The sequence below is a fragment of the Mytilus trossulus genome, chromosome 5 (assembly GCF_036588685.1).
Source record: "Mytilus trossulus isolate FHL-02 chromosome 5, PNRI_Mtr1.1.1.hap1, whole genome shotgun sequence".
Classification (NCBI taxonomy): Eukaryota; Metazoa; Mollusca; class Bivalvia; order Mytilida; family Mytilidae; genus Mytilus; species Mytilus trossulus.
This window is the reverse complement of record NC_086377.1, coordinates 9,539,003-9,565,071: the sequence shown is the minus strand read 5'-3', so window position 1 is coordinate 9,565,071 and position 26,069 is coordinate 9,539,003. Positions and strand designations below refer to the sequence as shown.

At 30.4% G+C, this 26,069-nt stretch overlaps 1 protein-coding gene across 1 annotated transcript in view; it reads right to left on the bottom strand.

The window, feature by feature from the left end:
• Positions 1–24,325, bottom strand: part of LOC134717572 (uncharacterized protein DDB_G0279899-like) — a 42,316-nt gene extending 17,991 nt beyond the window's left edge. Inside the window, exons 1-10 of the mRNA XM_063580064.1 lie at positions 23,559–24,325; positions 22,711–22,767; positions 17,062–17,127; positions 15,189–15,209; positions 14,184–14,186; positions 11,843–11,848; positions 10,411–10,413; positions 8,733–8,735; positions 7,467–7,472; positions 7,006–7,020 (exon numbers count right to left, since the gene is read on the bottom strand). Of these exons, the coding sequence (XP_063436134.1) occupies positions 7,006–7,020; positions 7,467–7,472; positions 8,733–8,735; positions 10,411–10,413; positions 11,843–11,848; positions 14,184–14,186; positions 15,189–15,209; positions 17,062–17,127; positions 22,711–22,767; positions 23,559–24,325 (947 nt within the window). The remainder of the gene's footprint in view (positions 1–7,005; positions 7,021–7,466; positions 7,473–8,732; positions 8,736–10,410; positions 10,414–11,842; positions 11,849–14,183; positions 14,187–15,188; positions 15,210–17,061; positions 17,128–22,710; positions 22,768–23,558) is intronic.
• Positions 24,326–26,069: the final 1,744 nt, after the last annotated feature.

The window sequence follows — 26,069 nt, the reverse complement described above, 5'->3', positions numbered from 1 at the left end:
ACCAATTATATAAATCAATTGTATCTAATTTTATGCCCTGTATGGGCCCTGTAATTTGGGAAATAGAAATATTCCGTTCTATTCTATTCTATAACATAGTTTAATTTAGAATGCTTCTTTCCACACAATAAAAGTGTAGCGACATTACTACAACAACTTCCTTTAACACCTGAAGCATATAAAGATATAAAGTCTTTAAATTTATTGGACTTAAAACATGCAAATAGTTCTAGACTTCTGAACCATATGGTGTTCAGTTTGCACTTGCGCAGTTGGGTTAGAATTATCCAAAGAACAATAGCATACTTGTACCTTTTAACCTTTAATCATTATTTATTTTATCAAATGAAAGTATGAGAATGATTTGCTACTTTATAAATATGAATTAATGTCTGTCCAGGAATTTAAGTAATGGACATCACCTAGTATATGTCATATTAGAATAATTAAATATGATGTATGGAGTTGCAAATCATTCATCTTTATGTACTGTGTAAATTTTTATTGTGAAAATAAAGTATAAGAAAAATGATATAAACACTGATAAACCGAATAAACATGATCAGTACTACAAAAATTTAAGGCCTGATACATTACCTATTTCTCCAAGCAAAATTGAAGGATGGTTCCTGCTTTGATTTGATACTCATTAATTTGATTTTCATATAAAATCCGGAGATTAAGAATTATAGCAGATGAGACAATTATCTACCTCTACTCTAGAAACAGGAATTGACAGTTTGATTTAAGGTCATCAAAAAACCTTAAAAAACCTATGCAATATAGTCGTCCATCTCGACAAATTATCAAAATGTAAATGTTTAGGTATTTATTCGAAAGTAACATGCATCTGCCAAACAAATCCATTCAGTTCCGCCCCAGATTACTTTTAAAATATTTATATCATTGCAAAAACTCCAAATTATCTGCCTTTGGTGAAAAAATGCCATTTGTTCCGCATTTAGTTTTTAATATTTCGGTGACCTATATTTTCTCTTATTGTTTTCAAATAAGCTATACATGAACTAAATGATTGTAAAAATTAAGCGATTTCTGTAATTAGGTTATTTTCATGTTTTTATACTACCTCAATTTTACTAGTTTAACAGAAAAAAAGGACATTAACAAAAATGTATGCTTCTTCCGGAGCCAGATTGTGAGCTTAAATGAATAGTGACCCATTTTTTTATTTCATTTTTTCTATTAAGTATAGGATAAAGTTCATTTATAAAAACAATATAGCGAAATCCTATATTAGAAATAAAAATTTATTTATACCCAGGAGCCCCCTTAAGTGTTAAAAAGAGTCCAAAATCTTCCGTTAGATGAACCTGAAATTTGAGGCAAAAATCGACTCTTACGAGATAACAAAAGACACACGTACCACCTACCTATAAGTGTATTGATGAATGATTGGTTGGTTAATGTAACATATACCACTTCTGATAATTTGAATTCTGTTTCATTTGCATTAGAATTTTAAGTATGTGCTCAGAATGTGGAATATGATTATTATTATCATTATTGCTAGCATCATGATTATATATTCAATTTAGTTAGATCCTTTTGATCCCATGCATATATTTCTTGCATGAACATTGAAGGTCGATCAAAATGTAATCAAAGGCAACATAATTATAACAGACTCATCTGATTCAAGTATAACATACATGACATATACTTGTAGACATGCAAATCATATAAGAATTTTTGAATTATAAGTGAGACTTTTGATGATATGATTATAACAATGTATAATATAAATGTCATATTCTACTATTATTGTCTTATAATAACCAATGTGTTATTTACATCCAGACTTAGCTAATCGATCAGATCGGTAATCGATCAGTAATCGATCTTATTTGATCAGTAATTGAATGATGACTTGAAGTCATCGATCAGTAATCGATCAAACTCTCATAGATTGCATGTTTATCAAGGAAAATAATGACCTTACACAGGTCATTATTTTATGCCTTAAAGCATATACCATTGAAACATGGTATCGTCCGGGTTGATTCTGAAACAGAATGACCTGGCGTTCTGAAAGAAAATATAACTCCATATAGGTATATAATGATTAATTTAAGACTGATAACTGATAGATTAGTGATTGATTAATGACAGATTGTATTATTATTGAGAAAACAATGCTATTCCAGAAATAAGCCTTATGAAAGACATAAGTTGTGAAATAAAAGTTCCATGGAAATATTTTCACCATTGCCAAAATGTTCTGGGATTCTAGAATTTAAAAACATGTCTGGTAATTTGAGTGTAAAGGTTAGAAAGACATCAGTTTTTATTTTTCTAGTTTTGAATTGATGATACTATCTAAATATGCAATAAAATCCAGGATTTACTCACTAATACATGTTTATACAAAACGCAGTCGTAACAAAGAGAAGCGTATATAAAAGCTTAGTCCTAACATATTCCTGATTAAAAACTATAGTTTTGTAGGTTTACCTGTGTATATTAGTACAATAAGTTAACTATGAGGTTTTGAAAGGCTGTTGTATTTTTTTTTAGACCTTTCATTGACGTAAGGCGTCAAAGCAAAACTTTAAATAGCCATCCAAGATGTCATAATAATTGATATTTTTTTTATGTGTGCATGTAATACATTTGGTTGTAGAGGGGTCTAAATACAGCACTAACTATATTTTCCATAAGACCAAAAGAGTGAAAAATAGATTTTAAAAACAACATTTGACTTGAATATAGTAGTATATATAAATATACTTGATACTAAACCCCTAACGGGAAGGATTGTGCCTGGTGTTCATATGATGAAATCATAATCTTTCAGTTTAATTGAAGTCTGGAGCCGGCATTTCAGTTAACTGCTAGTAGTCTGTTGTTATTTATGTATTATTGTCATTTTGTGTATTTTCTTTGGTTACATCTTCTGACATCAGACTCGGACTTCTCTTGAACTGAATTTTAATGTACGTATTGTTATGCGTTTACTTTTCTACATTGGTTAGAGGTATAGAGGAGGATTGAGATCTCACACACATGTTTAACCCCGCCGCATTTTTGCGGCTGTCCCAAGTCAGGAGCCTCTGGCCTTTGTTAGTCTTGTATTATTTTAATTATAGTTTATTGTGTACAATTTGGAAATTATTATGGCATTCATTATCACTCAACTAGTATATATTTGTTTAGGGGCCAGCTGAAAAACGCCTCCGGTGCGGGAATTTCTCGCTACATTGAAAACCTGTTGGTGACCTTCTGCTGTTGTTTTTTTATTTGGTAGGGTTGTTGTTTCTTTGACACATTCCACATTTCCATTCTCAATTTTATTTCTATGGTTTGATATATATTTGATGCCTTTTAAGTTAATGACCTTAGTTAACACATCAACATACATTTTGACATATAATATCAGCTTCAGACACTTGTGATGTGATTAAGAAGATGAAAATTTCAACCAAGTTAATATATATTAAAATCTGTATTTTTCATATATAAGGATTAATCAACACAAATAAATCGTGCAATTTGATATATCCTTAACCTTATGATGAAATTTAGGATCAATAGATTGTTATCTGAGTCAGTGGAAAACTGTCTATTGACTTTTGAATTTACATTCAGAAGATCCCCCCTTTTTTCTAAAATTTCAAAATAGTCTTAATACAAGGCAATTTTCACATGAAAGCATATATTACTTAATATAAGTAAAATGAATATGAATAAGAAATTAAAGATATTTTTAAAAAGAATTGCGTATGTGACTGTAATTCAGTGATTGTCGTTTGTTATGTGTTTATACATATTTGTTTTTAAATAAATAAGGCCGTTATATCCACCTATGATTTGTAGTTGCACAGTGCAATAAATTGAGTGGTAGAGATGAGTTGGGCACCATGGTCACTATATAAAGCTCTATTACATATTTCATGATAAAATCTTGAAATTTAGATGGCGGTGAAGTTTTCAAATTGCCTGTTTTTTTCATAAGTGTCTGAAACTAATTAGATGTCAGAATCTTTTGATGTTAGTTAATGTTTCAAATAGTGTGGTCAAATCAATTATCTCTAAATCAATTTTCCAATGCAATCATACCAGCTATTTATTTGCTGTTTGTGCTTTTGATCCTATCATTTTGACATTTTCAACTTATTAACATTAACAATATATAATAATGAAAAATTAAATTACTAAAAATGTATCCTGAAATTTTTTTTGATGTGTTTAGAAGAAATGGCATTGTATCTTCCACCTGTTAAATTCATGTATACTTTAGGTTTATCTTATTTTCATAAAAAAAACACACACTTATTTGCTTTTATGACAGATATACATCTTTTTAAAGTAAAATTATGATATGGGAAGGGTTGGGTACGTGCTAGATCCAAATTCGCATGGAAATAATGTTGTAAGCCATATATAATTATATAAACGGTAGTCCAAATAATTATGACATCTTTGAAGGCTATTTTAAATTTTGCTTTGACGCCTCCCATTAATGAAAGGCGTAAAAGAAAAAAATACAATAGCCTTTCAAGACGTCATAGTTATTAGGACTAATACACAAGGGTAAACCTACACAAATGTAGTTTTTAATCAGTAATATGTTAGGACCTATCTTTTAGATACGCTTCTCTTGGTTACGACTGCAAATTGTATAGACATGAATTACTGAGTAAAATCCTGGAATTCCAGACAATTTTGGCAATGCATTATGGTGAAAATATTTCCATGGAATTTTTATTTCACAACTGATGTCTTCCATAAGGGGGGTGGCTTATTTCTGGAAAAGTTATGGTTTCTCAATAATAAAACAATCACTAATCTGTCATTAATTAATCACTCATCCATCGCTAATCGGTCTTAAATCGATCACTTATCTTATCGATCACTAATCTATCAAACTCCCGAGAGAGTTTGATCGACTACTGATCGATGCCTTTAAGTCATCAATCGATTACTGATCAAATATGATCGATTAGTGTTCGATTACCGATCTGATCGATTTGTTAAGTCTGGTCACATGTAGTTAAATACAGCAGTGTCTGGGTACGCGGAACACAGTTCACATTCAGGAATAAAAACAAATCCAAGGATATAATTCGCCAACCAAACAAAGAACAAAAACTGAATAATAGTATTTGTATGCAGTAATTCTTGAAATGTTCATTAGTCAGCAATTTCAATAAAATATCCAATCAATAATTGAAATCTTTGTTTATATACGATTTCCCGGAGTTGTGTTTTTTCTTTTGTCATGACTCAGTTTATAGTATGTTGCTGCTTGAAATGAAGGTTTTTAGCAGAATTTTTTTTAATGAAAATGATGAGCTCCTATCTTAAAAGGTTAACTGACGCCCTGTTGATAACGTTGACCGTTATGTAATCGTTTTGTCACATTAAACCACGCTCATGTTGCCAAGGTTAAACCACAATACCGTGTTTTATTCGCCAGTTACTAAAAACAACGTATCATTGAATATTTATGATATAAATTTATATGTTCACCACATGTTTCCTGACAGATGTTTGTTATTTTGACCTTTGTTTGTTCCCTCCTAGTGAACAAACAAGACTGACGTTGAAATCAGAAGCCCTACAAAATTATATTCTGGAGTTTTGATAGTGTATTTAAAACATTTGTTAGGCTTTAAACTCTATACATGACTTTGATAATGATAAAACTACTCCTGACAGAAACAACATTTCAGTTAACTTTTTGCAAAAATTATTTTATTCGGAGCTACAATGTATAATCATAAATTATATCAATAAAAAAATATGTACATACAAAATAAAAACATTAGGTTTTTTAGTCCTGTTAGTAGAGAGGGAAATGCATTTCTACTTCTATTTCTTTGTCTGGCAAATGCTTGTTACAGACTGTCTCTTTACTATTCATCCTTTTGCATCATATTTCTGAAAACATGAATACCATGGACAAATATTATCATTATAATGTATGCATCATTATTACATTATATCATTCCAAAAAGTACTAGTATAAATAAGTTATGTGTACTCTATGCGATTTGACTGCAGTTGGTTTATTCTTCATGAAACTAAACAGTGTGTGCATGTTTTGATAATTCATTGTGAGTCTTTCAGTCCTGACGTGGTTGGGTGAAACTATTTAATGACTAATTGGTTTATATACTAACTAAATCAGGAGTGACTGTTGTTCATGTTGGTCTCGTTGCTTGCTCTTGGATTTGGTCATGATTTGACTAGATAAATAGTAGGTTTTGATGTTGACATTCGGTTTTTATTGTACAAAAGTCATAAAAGTCAAAGCTTCTGATGTGTTGAACATCGAACTATATTGTTCAAGTGGTATTTAAGATACCTTTTAACAGTACATGTTAGTTCTGTATAATATTGATTTCCATAGCTCATATTTATACTTTATACGTTGAAATGTTCTTTGTTCGGTGAGTAGATATCAAGTATAATAACCAATTCTTTTAAATGGAAACAAGTTATGTCAGGACAGCCATTAAAACTAACTAATAATAAGACAAGTGTCCTTCTAAAGAATATATTTGTAAACATAAAGTATGTCATCCGTCTTCTCTCGTGTCTCTATGAAACGCAAGTGAAAAGATTTTCTGCAGCAAAAATAACATAGAATATGTGGTTTGATTTTCAAGGAGACAATTCTCCAAGAGAAACCGAATGACAGAAAAATTGACAATTATAGGTCACATAGCCTTCTTTAACAACGAGCCCCGAAATGACAAATATAAAACAATTCAAAAGAGAAACTAACGGCCTAATTTTTGCTCAAAACGAAGAAAAACAAATATGTTCACTTGTGATAGGCACATACTCATAATTATATTAAGTAATGCCTATCATATGCTAAATGGAAGAATAAAACAAAAATACGCATGTCATATTTAATTTAACTGATAAACTAAATAAATACTTTAATCTCTACGTCGTTGTATGACGAATTCATACTATGAACTGTCAAGTCATCGTAGAGCAATATGGATTTTATGTTTTATCTGCAGTACTTACCCGCCACATGAACATCTACAATGAGAAAAAAGAATTATTTATATAAAACAAGTCGTTCGGACATCCTTATTAAACTTTACGTTAATTGGTTCAACTGTTAAACAAAATGTATAATTATTTAATGATGAAACATAAGATATTCATTGGATTTAAAGCTTAATGTATCAACGTTCTAATATAAGTCACAATGCACAAGTATTGGAGAGACTTATGTAATATGTGTATTCATCTCTATCTGATGTTATTTAAAAAAAAACAGAATTCAAAAATCGCATTGCTTCTTATATGGGAATTGGTTTTATATCATTTATATAAAAATGTCCCTTTTTTTGGAACAACTGGTTTTATATTTTCCTATTCTTTAAAAACACCACACACACCATTCGCGATATGATGTCCATTCATTTTGTTTTTGGTAAACTTATCACAATAGACTTATCTGTTTGGTACATAACACTCACCTATACCTAAAAAATATAAAAAAAAAGTTTGAAGTATAAGGAAAACCTTCAAAAAATTCAGATACATATAAAACATCTTCTCAAAACATCAGTTATCAATTTGCTAATTTTCATATTGCTTTAAATTGCTTGTTTGTTGCTTAGATGAAACTGTGTGAATGCTGTCGCTATTTAAACGATGCTTAAATATAAAAAAAAAAACCAAGTGGTAAACATGAATATCTTCCCCAAAAAAAGGAAAATTACTGTTCCAACTGCCTTACTCTTTTGTACTCTGTACTTGTGTTGGCTTTCGAACTGTTTTTCATCTGCACACAGTTTTGTGAGGACGTAACGTACGTCTGGCGTATACATTTTTTAACCTTGTACCTTTTGATGGCTATTATTCGTTTGTTTCTCTGTCCTATACTTTCTTCGATTTATTTATTGTAGCCCTGTCGTGTAATGTTGTCATTTTAATGTTATCGTTAACATTACCATTAAAGCGGGACGTTTGACATTCCACAAAAACAGGTTTAACCCACCATTATTTCATAAAATGCCTTGTAACAAGACAGTAAAATGGATATTGTTACTTTATAAAATTGAGAATGGAAATGGGTTTATAGTTCGTTTCTGTGGAGACAATACAAATCATAATAGCATCAACTTTTTCTGTATGTGTTTTGTTTCAATAATGCATATGGTAATCATATAGCAATCATAGAACTGTGGCAAAAAAATCTTAACTAATTATGTCTTACTTGTTCCGCTTCGCCAAGTTCACGTTACCTTAACTAAAAAAGCGCTTTGGGCGTTTTGAAATTTGTAAAGTGTTTTGCCTTTTTTGAAAGACAGAATAATTATGGAAATGCAAAACATACAGAACTGCCGACATTCTTTTCAACATATGTATACAAAAAACTGGCTGTACATATAAAAAAGCACATGGCTCAAGCTTTTAAAACTCACTCGAATATCTTATCATGTCTTATCACTTCACAAACAATAAACTGACATAAATACTGAACTCCGAGTGTCATGTGAATCTCATGCTGTGATTTGACTTTTAATCTTTATATAAGGGTTATTAAAAAAATCACAGATAATGGATATCTACTTACAAATTTTTAAACACTTCTGAAATATTTCTCTTTATAAAATGGTACTAGTATGTTTATTGTTTAACTTTACTGCTTTACTAACGCCATTGTATAACTATCGTTATATTATAACTTGCATATATAATTGTTTTCAATACTTATCTGTTTGCTACTTGACACTTACCAGCTGAAAAATTAAAAAATAATCACTAAATACAGCATAATATTGAATTATAATTCAAAAACGAATAAAGTTGACCTTGAGTTGATTTAACCATTTTTAAGTATGTTGATATGTCAAAACAGTTCTCCAAATAAATTTGTTTTTATACTTTTTTATTTCACCATCTCTGCTTTCAGTGTCTCTCACGCAGTATAATATATGAAAGTGGGCTGAAAGGTACCAGATAGTCAAACTCAAGAATTGAAATTTTCTGATTTGTTCCGCTTTGCTATAAAACATGACTCAAAATATTGATTTTGTTTTTGTGTATACTGCTGTTTGTCATGGCATTGTAGACGAACCTGTCTGAGATACAACATTAAGTTGATATGATTTTTTATTAATCTAATAGTCTACTTCTACCATTATAACAAAACCGTATATAAATATATATAGAAATATAACCACAGAAAACAGCATACAATTTAGCAATGAGAGATACCAACGACAATATAAGAATACTATAGGTAGTTGTGATATTAGAATATTTTGAAGTTTCATTATTACCATAGGTAGTTGTGATAGTAGATTATTTTGAAGTCAAGATTATTGAATTAGTTTATAAATCAAGCATGGCAAACATTGGAATGTGATAGACAGTATGTGTATGAATTCAACGTGGCGCTTTATAGATTTAGAAATCATTTGAGAACTAAGGTTGCACCACACAAAAGTTAAGTTGAACTGAGGTTGAGTAAACTTGTTTTGCTTATAATTTATATGGTCTAATATTTTAACTGTTCCGGTTATCATATGTCATTGGCTTAAAACATTTATGGTTATACCATAAATATAAGGAAAAACTTCCCAAAATCCAGATACATATAAAACATCTTCTCAAAACATCAGTTATCAATTTGCTAATTTTTCATATTGCTTTAAATTGCTTGTGTGTTGCTTAGCTGAAACTGTGTGAATGTTCAGCTTTAGTTTGTAACCCGGATTTGTTTTTTTATCTCTGTCGATTTATGAATTTTGAACAGCAGTATACTATTGTTGTCCTTATTTCGGGACAATACAAATCATAATAGCATCAACTTTTTCTGTATGTGTTTTGTTTCTATGATGCTTATAGCAATCATGTAGCAATAATAGAACTGTAGCAACACATCTGAACTAATTATGTGTGACTTGTTCCGCTTCGTCAAGTGTACGTAACTTTTCGGGCGTTTTGAATTTTTTATAAAGTGTTTTGCTTTTTTCTGCGAGACAGAATAATTATGGAAATGCAAAACATACAGAATTGCTGACATTCTTTTCAACAAATGTATACAAAACACGGGCTGTACACATAAACAAGCACATGGCTCAGGCTCAAGCTTTAAAAACTCAGTCTCGAATATCTTATCATGTCTTATCACTTCACAAATAGTAAACTCACAAAAATACTAAACTCAGAGAAAAATTCAAAACGAAAGGAATCTAATCAATTTATTCTCATATTTGAAAAGCTGAGAGCTGTTATTTAAGAACACAAATAAAAGGATTTAAAAAAAAACCCACAGATAATGCTTATCTACTTACAAAATTTAAAACACTTCTTAGATATTTATCTTCATAAATTGTCTTACTATCGTTATATTATAAATTGCATATATAATTGTTTTCAATACTTATCTGTTTGCTACTTGACACTTACCAGCTGAAAAATTAAGAAAATAATCACTAAATACAGCATAATATTAAATCATAATTCAAAAACGAATAAAGTTGACCTTGAGTTGATTTAACCATTTTTAAGTATGTTGATATGTCAAAACAGTTCTCAAAATAAATTTGTTTTTATACTTTTTTATTTCACCATCTCTGCTTTCAGTGTTTCTCATGCAGTTTAATCCATGAAAGAGGGCTGAACAATTTCTGATTTGTTCCGCTTTGCTATAAAACATAACTCAAAATATTGATTTTTTTTTTTTTTGTATACTGCTGTTTGTCATGGCATTGTCTCCTTGTAGACGAACCTGTCTGAGATACAACATTAAGTTGATATGATTTTCTATTAATCTAATAGTCTACTACTACCATTTTAACAAAACCTTATATTATAAATTACTAATGTCCATACCTATTTGTTTGCCTAACTTGACACTAACTTGAGGGACAACTTATCGAAATATAACCACAGAAAACAGCATACAATTTAGCAATGAGAGATAACAACGACAATATAAGAATACCATAGGTAGTTGTGACAGTAGAATATTTTTAAGTCAGATTATTGAATTAGTTTATAAATCAAGCTTGTCAAACATTGGAATGTGGTAGACAGTATGTGTATGAATTAAACGTGTCGCTTTATAGATTTAGGAATCATTTGAGAACTAAGGTTGCACCACACAAAAGTAAAGTTGAACTGAGGTTGAGTAAACTTGTTTTGCTTATGCTTTTTATGGTCTAATATTTCAACTGTTCCGGTTATCATATGTCATTGGCTTAAACCATTTCTGGTTATACCATTTTAACGATACTCTATATCTTCCGACTCTTTTGTAGTCGTAACGCACGTCTGTATGACATTATTTAAAGGGTATGTGTATTGTATTGCCTAGCTATTTTAATAACAACATTACATCATACAACTTCTATTATCAATTGCATAATTTATGTGATTTTTGTTTGTATACACCAAGAATTTTGAAAGACACTTTGGTGTTTTCATCCTTAAACAAGTTGACGTAAGTTAGTTATAATCAAAGATAAATAAGTACAAATCGACAATTGTGAATTAAAATAACATACTACATGTATATGAAGTTGCAAGATGAAACACAAGATGCAAGATTTACTGTATAACATAATATTTTAAATAATGTAACAAAAATGTTGCTACATCAAAATGCCATATCAATTCTCATATAATATATAACGTGGCTCCTTAAAATGGGTTGTATCATTTTAGAACCAAACAGTACCATGAAAGTGTATACGTACACTATACACTTATAACATAACGAACTTTTTTTTAATATATTTTCCCATTTAATAAAAATAAATATCAGATACAATTTTCAATATCACATGCTCTTTTATTTTTCATTTTGTTTAAACATACTTATATGGTTGGTACTTACAAGCCCCTGAAAAAAGAATAATAAATTCAATTAAAATCTGATGAATAATTTGAGAGAACAACGAAAGGGGAAATACTCATCTAAAAACATCAGATACAACGTTTTACTTGTGCATATTAAGTTCAGCATTTTGTCTGGAAATGTTAATCATATTTAGAAGATACTGTAGTTTCCTAAATGTGAGGGCTATTACAAAAAAGTAAAAAAATATACAAATAAAAAGCAAATAAAATGATAAAAAATATTTCTCCCATAATAATTGTAAATGGATATTGAAACCTCAGGATTTATTATATTTTAGGAAATAATAGCAATCATGATAACAAAATACTTATGTATGTTTTTTATTATATGGTATCCAGTGGTTAATTATTTAACAATCATGTTAGAAAAAACCAATACAAACGAGTTCTTACTTTTATCAATTACGTCACTCTGTATTATATTAATTGGCGAGAAAAAAAAACTTGGAAATGGATTATTTACGATAAAACGATACAACACTAACAACAAAGACTATCTGATAAGCAAAGTTTAAATTACTTTCTATGATGAGTGAATTTATGGATTAAGTTTCATAAAAATCAATGCAGGTTTACAAATATTTCAAGTAAAACTAAATTAATTCAAAACCATCTATAAGAAAAAGACTGAAAATGAAAATATATATTAAAAACCTGATTTCTGAATCATAAATATCTTCTGCCAAGGTTTATTAGAAAATCTTATGAAGGTTTGACAAATTATCGGATATGTAACAAACGTTAACCCTAGACTCTTATCTAACATCCTCAAGAAAAAGTTGTCCTAGTGATAGTTCAACAAGTTTTGTGTATGTTCTCTATTTTCATTTAAAACTGTATTGGCTTTCATCGTCCCTAAAATTACCCTGTCTTTTTGGTGTTTTTTTACTGTTGTTTGTCTCTTTATACTTTTGCCATGATATTTGTTTAGTTTACATTTTACTAATATTTTTCAATGTCTCTATATGATCTTTCGCAACTTGCTTCTGAGATACAGCATTTAAGTGTTTTTCTTAACTATGTTACTACTACCATTGCATCAAAAACCCTACATTATAAATTGTCTATGTACATGTACGCTATACTTATCTGTTTTCTACTTAAAACTTTCAAGTGGTTAAAAAAACGAAAAATATAATTATAAATTACAGCATGCAATTCTGCAATGAATTAACCAACTTTAATGGAATTAGTTGAATACGTAATAAAAATATAAAAAAAAAACATTTTGTTAAATAACAGTTTCTTCTATTATACTCCTGATTGACTAATAGAAAGGAGACAATTAGTTCTATGACAGGGCTGAACAGGATATCATGTCTTTGAACGTCACTATCTGGTGAAGACTTATCAAGAATCGGTTATTGAAAAGGACAATCATATATTCAATTTAAATAAAATAATGATGCCAAATAACTTCAACAGTTTTGGTTATTATATGTCATAAGTTTTACCCATTTTTTATTTTGTATTTTCAATGAAGATTAATCTAGAAGACAGGAAATGACATCAGATTACGTTTTGTTTTGTAAACTGTTGTTTATCTGTATGTCTCACTAGGATTTGGCCATAGCGGTGCAAGTTTATATCCGATCAATGCTGTTGAATCTCTTTTTAATATCTTTCGCCATTTTATTAGACAGAACGAGTCTCACATATATTATAATTGTGGTATGTTTATTGTTTAACTTTACTATACTTATAACACTTTATGTAATGTAGATATATAGAAAACAACACAATCCTGATTGTTGTATTTTGTATTCATTTGCTTGTCTTTTTGTCGTTCTTGGTACTAAATCATAACGTTATGCGTTTAAATGTCTCTTGGTATCTTCCACCTCTTTTGTAGACATAACGGGTGCTATCATACATCACAATCATGACATGTTTATTGTTTTACTTAACACATTTGTATTATTCTCTTTATATAATGAACTATAGTATATATATTTATACTTTTCTGATTGTTACTTGACAGTTACACGATGAACAAAAAACAGTCAAAATAATCAATTTATTGAACAGCAAATCATACAGTTAAAAACAAAAAATCGTCATTGGATTTAATTGAAAAAGTAATGCAATAAAAGTACAACATTTTGAGAATATCGAGTGTTCTGTCAGATAATTCAATAGTAAAGTCATTACTATGAGTTTAATTTGTTTTCTCATGTTTCCTCATAGTGATTGAGATTATTTCAAATTGTAAAGCTTCCTAACTAATTTATATAAATATCTGTATACACCAACACAAACAAACAAACCAACATATACAATAAGACGCTATACTTATCTGTTTTCTACTTGACTCTTACCATCTGAAACATATCAAATAAATAATTATAAAAAATTGATAAATAGACTAAATGTAATTAAACAAGTAATGCAGTAACATGGTGAGTGTGCGGTGCAAACCCTGCAATGTTTACGTGCTGTATAAATAGGAATGTGACAAATGAACAAACATTCGACATGACACTTCTATATTTTTACTTAGTGTTTTGTCCGAGCAACATTTGATTTACCTATCCGATATGGTAACTAGATAGAAAAAACTTTTAATCACAGTTCACATAAACTGGACACATAGTAAACGTCGCAGAGTGTCTTTATCAACGAGACAACATTATGCATTAATCTTTTTTTCATGAATTTTTAATTTGTAAAACCTTGTATTTATATATGTGCAATTAATCTCACAACGTTAGTACATCAACATGATTGTTTTGTTTGACATGTGTTTCTTTGTATCTCTATAGTATAAACAATGATTGTTTTTTGTTGTTCCTGTTTCTTTTTATATTTGTGGACATGTGGTTCCCAGTTAATTATGGATATAGAAGTTTGACTGTCACTCTGGTATCTGTCGCCCCGTTTTTGGTATATGCATTCACTAATGTAGAAAATGATGGATTAAACTTTGTGTTTAAACTAGCTGAACCTATTAATCGTATTACAGTATCATATGATTCGAATAAATTGACAACAATATGCAAGGGTGAGCAAAATAAAAGACACAATGGCTTAAAATGGGACTTGTTTTCGATTACAGTGTAATAGACGTTAAATGTTTATTTTCTCGAAATATGTTTTAAACCTAATACAATGGGCATTCGAAAATCATAAAACCAAAAAAACATAGCAAAGAAAAATTAAAAAAAAGCCAAACAACACGTTTAATAAAATAAACAAAGAACACATAGACCTAGCATTCGTCGTGTTGCTCAAGTCACAATCTATTGTAAGCTTATTTTTGGAACAATTTGACGAATTGCGAATATTTATATTTGTCTTTTACAATAAACGTAGATCATACTTACTTATCAGTTCTCTCTTCCTTTCTGAAAGATGAAACATATCAATAATATCAGTTACACATTCTAAACAAAAATACTGATAGATAAGTTGCTGTTTATCTAGAAAACATTTCCGAAGCAATACTAATAGTTTCTATAGATTTAGGTCAGTTTACTTTATTTTACCACCTATTGTTGAATTGTATTGTGAGATAAACATGTAAAATCGTTATGGATGAATATTACATTATCATTATAACATTGGCGGCATCAACCTTTCTGCATCTGACAATTAATGTTTCAAAAGTGATAATTGACTCAGCAAATAAAAGGGTCTGAAATTTAATGCCAACGTAAATCTTCTTAATTCAAAAATTTGTGCTGCGTTTAGAGCTTTACGTCATCTACATTATGTCGTTTCAGCGTTTTTAAATATGTGAAACATACCCAACGAAAAAGGCAAATGTCGAGTAGTTTGTAAAAAATTTCAATGTAAAAATATTCTTTGTCGTTTATGGTGGAGGATTTTGGTTAAGCTGTTCAATTTTTCTCTGAAAATTTCATCCAAACAAAACTGCAATATTGTACAAATGAGTATTGTGTTGTTTGACCTTTCGACAATTGTCATCACACCATATATGTCTCACTCTAAGATTGACAACAAAGTAAAATTGAAAATGGAAATATAAATGTGTCAAATAGACAACAACCCGACAAAAAAGAGAGAACATGTAAGGCAACCTATGGGTCTTAAAGACAACGAGATAATCCTGCGCTGGCGTTAACTGGCCTCTTAATAAAACGTTTGTACTAACTTAGTTACATTGATGTCAAACCAAACTGCAAAACACATACATTAACTGAAATTAAATTTAAAAAGACTAACTAAGGCTAAGAGGCTCCTGCATTTGGACAGGTGCAAACATCTGTTCAATGTCGACACAACAAACACACAGTTATCCAGACAGTGCCAATAACGACATCAGTAGTTTTCCGCATTTCAACGTCATAAATATGTTGAGAGAAAAATAATCCCGGTTACAAACCTAAAACTAAGAGTCCCACACCAATTATAAGAAGTCACAATGGAACAACAGAAACACTGAACTGCAATAAAAACAAAGGGCAATGCAACATACATAGAACCCAACTATTTGAATACAATTTCAATATTCCTGACTTGAAACAGAACATTTTTATAACCATTGGTGTGTTGAATATAGTTTTAAGTCTAAACAAACCTCGCGCACTTGACTTAGTTTGAAAGAGTCTTATGTCAGAAAAGGTAACTAAAAAAACCTATGCAAAATGGCAGTGATGCGTATATCAACAAAGACAGTTACTGACATGCATGCGAGCTCTAGACCACATCTTAACTGATTAAAAATGAATTTCCTTTTGGTCTTTTGTGGATAGTTGTCTCATTGACATCTTCTTTTTTTATATTCTCCATATTATGCAAATCATGCAAATCATGCATAATACCCGTGAATGATTTAGTATCAAACCACCAAATGCGCCCTATGAGTGATTAAATACGAGTACCAAAATATGGCGTCTATTATTATTATCATACATCCATTTACATCACTGCTGACGAAGGCGAAACTATTTTGCTCATTACATTTGTGTAAATTATTAACAAGTTAACAGATATAATGTTGCTCTATATCACTCATTTTGGTTTGTTCATCGATGTTTCTTATTGATTTCTTAAACAGTCCAAACATCTGTGTGGCGCAAGCCAATTACACATGACACCAGTTGCATTTTTCGAGATAAAAGACCCATGTATTTTGCACTTCATTGACACTTTGAAATCATACATTTGATACGCTAAATGATATAGATGTACAACTTTGTGTTATGTCCATAGAAACAATTATTATGAACTTACCCACACTTGTCACATCTGAACAGGTTTTTCCCTTGCTCCTTTGGTATCACATCCTGTTTGTAATCACTATAATGAGCAACACAATTGATTGACTTAAAATTTACTCTATTCTAAGATAATATTAAAATCCAACAAGCTATTACTAACTGATACACACATAAACAGTGCAAAAATATCATAAAAGCATTTGAAATATATACAAGAGTCATAAACCAAATTAGCCAATCTCGAATGAATTGAAATGATAATCTATAAACAAATAAATCAACTTACACCTGGACAGAGATACATTTTTTTACTAGAAAGATATATTGCTTTACTTCAGAGATGTTTTCTATGGTTCAGTGTAGAACAGAAGCTGTTTACCCATAAAGAGTATCACAGTTCACAAGTTTGACAAGAACTTATAATTAAGTTCGACTTTTATTTAGCTGTAATGGTCGTATTGGTGTATGTCGTAAACAAAATTAGATGACATCAACCAAAACAATATATTCAATTTGAGGTCATATATATTTTATCTTTCCAATCCTTATAGAATTATTTCTGATTGCATACGCTTCTCCCTCTATTTCCCCGTCTTTCCTACAGACACTTACAAACTGAATGAAATGACGAACTATTTTAATTTAACCATTCATAAAACAGCATATGTGTAATCTCGTTTCAACTTGTTGAAGAAATATATACGATTACTCAAATCATTTTGTAATGACTGATAGTTCTCAATTATACCATACTATCGAAACCTCTTGTACTAATTTCATATGCATTTCGGAAATGTGACTGATAAAATCATTCACCCCGTCAACAAAATTCGATTGTGAAAGTGACTACTGAATTCGTTAATTTCTGTATCAGCAGTCGATTGTGAATAGGGTAAATGTGACTGCTGAAATCTTTTACCCCTTCATTGTGAATGTGAACGCTGGCATGGTTGAACTGTTTATTGACAGTCGATTGCGAATAACTTTGTGAATCAATAATAATTTTTATGGTAAAAAGAGGTGACAATATCACAAATAGTGCGGTGACAGAAGTGTAAAAAGTCGATCGCGAGTTTAATCTCCCAAATAAAACACGGCTAAAAATTGTCTTAACTTAAAAACAAAAATATGTCTTTTTTAATTTTTGCCCTGTCGTCAAAATTTCGTACGGTCACATTTTTCTAAAAAGTCGTTTTAATGACTAGTAGTATATTTGAGAGTTTCAACCCCCCTTTTTCAAAATAAAAAAAATGTGTATGTTTGCTTACATTTAATTGAAATAGTTTTTCCTGGAGCTATTTTTATATGTCAAAGTATTCTATTCAGTATTTTATTTTCTTCTAATCTATGAAATTTGCGAAGTTTGGACTATTTAAAATCGAGGTAATTTTAATTGCAATTTCAGACACAAACTTTAGTTTCTTCTTCATAGTAGTAATAAACATTAACCCATAATATTTTAAGCATATAATATTTCATAAAACTAGTTAGTGATAACAATTTCGGAACCAAAATATCAAAGAAACCTTACGAAATCAATGAAAAAAGACTGGAGTAAAAAACTTCAATTTCAACATTGAACTCAATCACTTGCCTTCCGTCACATATTGTGTATTAGTCAATAATTTGATCTCAACTGAAATATGAAATTACTACCTTCTTTGCTTTATATACACATGTTTTCAATTAAAGTGCACTGATATATGCCACATACTTTGTTTGTATATGTTTGTATTCTATAATTTCTTCTTATAAAACATCAAAAAAGACTTATTGTAAAATCAAAATAATTAACGGATAGTTTCAGTAAATATTCCGTGATATGTTAAGTTCGTTCCAACTTGCTCCATTATAAGTCTAAAGAAAAGACAAAAGTCGTTAAATTTTATGCAGTGCTTAATATGCCAAAAATTATTTTACCAGTATAGGGAAGTCGGTTTTGAATCTGCACTTGAATAAAAGATTGGATGAGGTGAACATCAAGTTGTTGCATGCGGAAGCTGTTAATTCAAAGAACTCTGTGCAGGAAGTTTATAGTTGTTCATGTTAGAAAAGTTACACAAGTAAATATATTTGTTCCCCATTTCATAGTGAGGAAGCTTCTATCTGTCATTTAATGACGACATAAAATTATCGGACTTATGTCCCTCAGTTTCGGGTAATTGTACGCGTTCTAGAATGCAGTCGTTCAACTGGAGCGCTTGTATATTTTGCTGCAACAAAACATTTTAGTAAGCTAAAAAACAACTCAAGTTTGAATCAGGTGTGCGTATCAAGAATGTTTTATTCGTGTCAGATAAAGTTAAAGTTGAGAACAGTGTCCCGTCCATCTTTGAAACTTCAAGCACTCTGTCATTACGGTTGCATTACAAAATATTTGCTAAAAACGAAAAAAACAAAAACAAATCGAAACCCGTAGAAGCAGATATTTCGGATCACGATACTGCTTTTACTAAGTTTAGTTTGGCTATTGAGAACGGTTCAATGGTCATTCCCCATGACACCGTTACTTGATAAATATAGATCTTTTCTTCCGGCTGATTCTTATTTAAAATATTCTACTTGTAAAATGCTGTCTTAACTCATTGATTTCTATAGAAATTCAGTTGTCAAACATCTTCAACAAGTTCAAGGCAACTATAACATAATATTAAGTAGCAAAAAATTATTTGAGATACTATATCAACTGCTAGTCAATTGAAAACTGACCTAAAAATCTCAATGACAACTTTAATAGACATAAATAAGGGACATATATTTCACTCCGCTGCGAGTATACTTCGAAAAGACTTCGAAACTCTACAGAAGAATACCCAACTTCGGATGAATTGTCTTTTCCATCTTCAATTTAGTTCATGCCTTCGTATTTATTGCAATTTATTTTATGGTTACTCGATGAAACTGCATTCAGCCAAGACTATTCTCTGGAAATGGCACCATAAAAATTGCGTAAATGTATACTATGACGTTACGCGCGATGTTCGTACCTTATTGGACATTCGGTGTTGTTGGCAAGATGCAAGTCCAATTATATAATTTTGTGATATCATATTCATTGCTATTGTACGTATTTTAAAAAATAAAGAATTTTAAAATAAAAACGAAAAAAATAATCGCTGAAACTATGTGTTTTGCTGCATGCGACAAGCTTTACCTTTAAAAAAAACGACGATTTTAAGGCTGTCCCGCGTAACATAATTCATTTATTGTAACCACTAAACTATCATTTTCGTCAAAACGTTTTTTCCATTATTAAACAGAATGGTTCCTTGAGTCTTTTATGCACTTTTTATGATGTTATGATGACGTCATTGAAAAACCCGCGTTCCATATAACAAGAGCAAATCTGTCCCACGGGGAGAAAATTGGGATTCCAGATTTGAGACTCCCAAAACTTTTATCTAAAATGATAAAAGTTTAGTATTTGCATTTACTACATCAATGTTAATTTGCTTAATTTTATGAATTTAAAGACAAATATCCTGAAAAATGATATATAGGAATTTATGAGCGATTTTTCAAAGGCTTACAAAGTTTTCGCACCGCCATTTTTTGGCGTAAAAACGAACTCAACTCAAATGTACGTCAATTTTTTGCTTATCAGTGCTCTTATAATGGTAATATCCTGTCGGTACTTGTAAAGAAAAACTCAAAATAATGTGTTTGCTTTGACCAGAAGCTTTCATGTGCAGAACTGTGGCCATGAGTGAAATTGGTAGAAATATTAAAACATGTCTTGTGACGGTTGATCAAAATAAAGATGATGGAGCTAACGGTGGATTTGGTACAAAGCTTGTTGCACTGGTACAAAATGTACCCACAGTCCCTTTCTCGAGGTTAGGGGAGTGTTGGCGCGACTTTAAAAAAGTTAAATCCCGCCACATTTTATGTGTTTTACAAGTCACGCGACGGTTATGCAGTGTTTGATGTTTGTTTCTATATACTATATTTGTTTGTTTCTTATTCATTTTGTATATTAATCAGGCCGTAATATTTTTCTTTTGTTTTAATTTATTCATTTCAGGAATCGAAGACTATGCCGTATGAATTTTACTCATAGTTGAAGCCCGTACAGGACCTTTATTTGTTAATTTATGTCTCATTTGGTCTTATTTTAAGAGTTGTTTTTATTTGCAAGCATATTACATATTTTTTTATATGGAATACTTTTGAAGTTTGTGGTACGTTGCAAAGGGAAAAAGAGGGGATATAGGTACAACACCTATAATGTAATAGATATTAACCAGAGTAGAAAACACAACAACAGATACTACTATGGAAGCAGTAATAATTGTGAAAAACGAGTAGTCGATAAAAAAACCTGAAGTATCCGCAAATTCAATTTGAGGTAATATTTGACTGTAGAGTTATATTGCTTTGGTTTGATACCTCACCCAATATGATAGTTCAAAAAATAATTTTAAAGTACTGTCCCGCATGACACTTAATTTTTACCTGAAACTGAAAACTTTCATAAGGTTAAGGTGCTCTAAACATTTTATAGGTTGAAAACTTGATTTATGAAGTTTTGTTTATAAAACATCGTTTTAGTTTTTTTTTTTATTCTCAATGATTAAGGTTTATGTATAATAACAAACATTACTAAAGCCAAAACAGTATCATTTGTGTTTAGAAAGAGTTTAGAAAAAAGAAAAAATGTCAAAATTGAAACCCTCCCGAATTTTCACAGATTTTTACATATGACCTTTGACCTCAATTTATAAAAAAAAATGTGACCATATCAAGTCCTGACGACAGGCATATTATTATAGTACGCGATTTCCTCTTTCCAATGATATATTATATAGATGTATGTTCGGTGGGGAGATTAGATTAAAAAAAAATCTGCTTTCAGTCACCGCATTTAAAGAGCTCATTTCTATAGGAGAAAAGATATGACATACAAAGACTATTTACAAAAAGACAAACTACACTTAACAAAACAGTTATGTTGTTGTAAAACAGTATGGCGTCTTTTGATTATACGTGCCTCAATAGTCCAGATAATTGTGATGAATAACTTCTATATTTTGGTTATTTCGGTTTAAAGAGGTTCTAAATATTTCAACTAGACAAGCAGGGACATTTTAACGAATATTAAATGCAACAACATCTAAACACTATTGAAAATAGTTAATGATACTAGTTTGCGTTTGCATATCATTAGATGATTTATTTAGTTACAATCGTGCTCAAGCCAGTTTGTTCTAACGTACGTAGTGGAAAAAAGAGGAGATACATAAGCCATAGATAAATTCTATAAGTGTAAAGAGGTTTTAAATATTTCAACCTGAGAAGCAGGCACTTTTTAACGAGCAGTATATTTACGAAAATTAAATGCAACAAAATCGAAACTTTATTGAACATAATTTATGCTACTAGTATGCGTTTGCATATCATAAGATTTATTTACTGAAACGCAATTGTGCTTGAGCCAGTGTGTTCTAACGTACGTAGTGGAAAAAAGAGGAGAGACATTCTAATTGATTTATCGAAAAAAAACAACGCTTAACTGGTGTACATTATATATAATGAACACTTAATCAGAACCGTTGAAACGTCAAATGGCTAGGTTTGCAAGAAGATAATGTGTAATTAACTCAAAGATTTGATAACAAGTTTATATTGCCAAATATGTAACTTTAAAATCATATTTCCCTACCTCTTGGGTGAAGGTAATTCTCTTTCTTTGTTCATGATTTGTTGTGTACGCATTTCACTGATAAAAGAAAAACAGAAATTTTATATTTTATTATCATAAAATGTTTTGTCAAGTGTCAGGAGTATGACACTTGTTAACACATAGTAATTTTCCTTATATTTTTGGCGTTTGTTTTTGTAGCAGTATAGTGTTCATGTTGTTCTGTTGCTATTCACTTGTAGTTAATGTGTGTTTCCCTCAGTTTTGTTCGGATTTATTCTACATGTAGGTTAATCGATATATTACTATTGTAAAGCGGTATACTTCTATTGTCCTTATTTGTGTTATAATATTGCATAAACTGCATGAAATTAGAATAACACATTTAAATAACGAGAAAAACAGTTATATCTGTACTAGTTTGGAAGCAAGCATTCGCTACATTGAAGACCTGTCGGTGACCTTCTGCTGTTGTTTTTTATTTGGTCGGGTTGTTGTCTCTTCGACACATTCCCCATTTCTATTCTCAATTTCATTTTTGCATTTCTACATATGTTTACGTATTGTCGAGATAGGTAAACGTACATGTATCAATACAACTTCAAATGTAAAATGCCATAGATCCTGCATTTATCTACTGGAGCACATGTTGAATCCATAATATTAAACAATAGATGTATATGAACGCATATTTGTATTTCATGAATTATCGCTCCTTCGTCTGTCATATTATTTCAAGACATAAGTTTATATTTCAGAATACAACATAATTTTTATTTCGCAAAAAAACGTGTCTCATTAAGATACTATGGTTATATTAAAGCATGTATTACGCCAACGAAATGCTCAGTCATTTTTAGTAGAATTACCTGAGTATGTAGTTACCAAACAGTTGTTTAACGTCGTTATCTGTTGCGGACTTCGCAGTATACCTTATGTTCGGAAACTCGGGAATAGGCTTTATCGTCAGCTTTGAAATGTCATATGTAAGCTTCTGTAAAGACTGTAACAAATTACCATCGTTTCTGATCTTGTCGAGTTCATCAATCTGCTTGTTTAAATTGCTTCCTGCCTTCAAATCCATTCTAGTATCTGCCATGATCTTTGTCAATTTGTCCTTTTCTCTCCTAGATTGATCATTGACCGATGAAATCATCTCTGCAACACATTTATAAACCATAGCCTTGAGTTGTGTACCTTCTTTTGTAATAGCTTTGACTACTCCTTCCACCTTGACATCAAATTCCTTTATACCTTTTTCTATCTGCTTCATGTTTTGTGTTGACTGTTGTACTCTTATACGCAGGTATGTTGTGTTCTTCTCCTTCAACTGTTTAATGCTGTCCAGAAGCTTGGAAAAAGCATGCCCTGTGTGACTGCCAGTCACACAACTACTGCACACTACTACGTCACATGTTTTGCATACAAAACTGAAGTCTTCATTGTGGTCCTTACATTTCGATTTACCCTCCGGGATTACATCAAAGGAAGACTGGAACTGGTGAGTTTTTGATATCTTCTGCCTGCTATGAAAAGTTTTACAATTTTCACAAAAGTTTTGTTCACACTCCAAACAGTATTGGGATCCTGGAGCACTTATACATATCTCACATGTTTTAGAGGCTGCCTGTGCCATTTTGTCGCTTATCGTCTTCAATGTGTAATGCACAGGTAAGGTATATACCAATGATAACGTGTTCTATATTTGAATCAATTACGGTTATCTATGTATAATGTGTATTTAGATGATAAATTGTGAAATATTAAACTTGAATTATAACCTGAATATCATTTGAACATTTAAGATAGTGTACAGTTATGTTAATGACATTAGTTATTGACCTGCAATCTTGACTTGATTATCATAATTTAACAATTGTATTGAATTATCTGACTTATATACCGTCAATTTTTTTTAATTTTATAAAGATTTGTAAAATTTAGTATCCTATTTTACTGACAACACAAAGTTGGGATATTCCTTTCTAATGCGTTCAGGTTTTAATACGCCCTGCGGCTCATTTAGAAAGTGAAATAAAACTCACTAAATAATTTAAACCTTTTCAAAATTATTATCCATACACAATAAAAATATAATTGTAACTGCATGAGTAAGACACAAATGTATTGTTACCATCCGATAACGGTGAATGATAAATACAAGACACATTGTAAGTTATTAATTGTACCACGTAGCTTATGCAAAAGGGGGAGGGATATGCTTTTTTTCTATTTGTTATGATATTTCTATCGCGGAAAAGTAATTTTTTGAACAATTTTACTTGAATCGAATGAAAAATGCAGAAAGCTTGTCTTTTGCATAGCAATAAATTTCATTAAAAGATAATCAGGATATCATTATATACCATCCGCACCCGACCCTTTCGTGAGTTACGTTATTGTTATTCAATAGAATATAAGATTATCGTATTAGTTGAGTAAAAGGTATACATAAATTTTAAAAAGTTAAGAACTGACACGAAGACGAATATAGGATACAGTATGATTTCTTATTCAGTTTGTATCGTTCTGAACATGCATGAAATATTTGCCACTGTACGTTAAGCAAGCAACCAAAAATCAATCAACCTATTCAGTTTGACTCAATAAGATTTACAAAATCTTACACACGAATATGTTAAATTTTATTTTATAAATAGTTTTTAATATTTATCTTATGAAAGTCCACATTAAAAACATCTGACATATATGATAATAGTTCTTTAGTGTAGCGATGAATTAACAGAATTCACGTTATTTGTTTCTTAGATTAAAATGCGGGACTACAATGTGGTTTCTTTTACACCTATCATCGATTTAACCTTGAAAAATAAATTTCCAAATCGGCAACAAAAAACTGTTCAACGAATAAAGTTTCGAAGTTAATCACAGATTGCATGTTTATCAAGGAAAATAATGACACAGGTCATTTTATGCCTTGGAGCATATATCATTGAAACATGGTATCGTCCGCGTTGATTCTGAAAAAAGAATGGCCTGTCGTTCTGAAAGAAAATAACTCCATATAGGTATATAATCTATAATAACTGGAATATGTATAGATAGGAATATAATATTGCAGAATTAATGTGTACAAAATCTTATAGATAAAAAAAGATGTGGTATCATTGCCAATGAGACAACTTTCTTCAAAAGACCAAATAATACAATAATAAATGGTCACCGATAGAGAAACAAGCTTTGCATAGTAAAAGTTGTGTGTTCTTGCGACTACTGCTGTTTTTATAATATTGTTTCATGATATTACTTTAATATTATACATTACAGAGGAATACGTCTACATGATACACATAAGGATCTAAAAAAAAATGGATTGGAAACAACTAAATATGTATTATATTGAAGCTGCAACGCAAAAA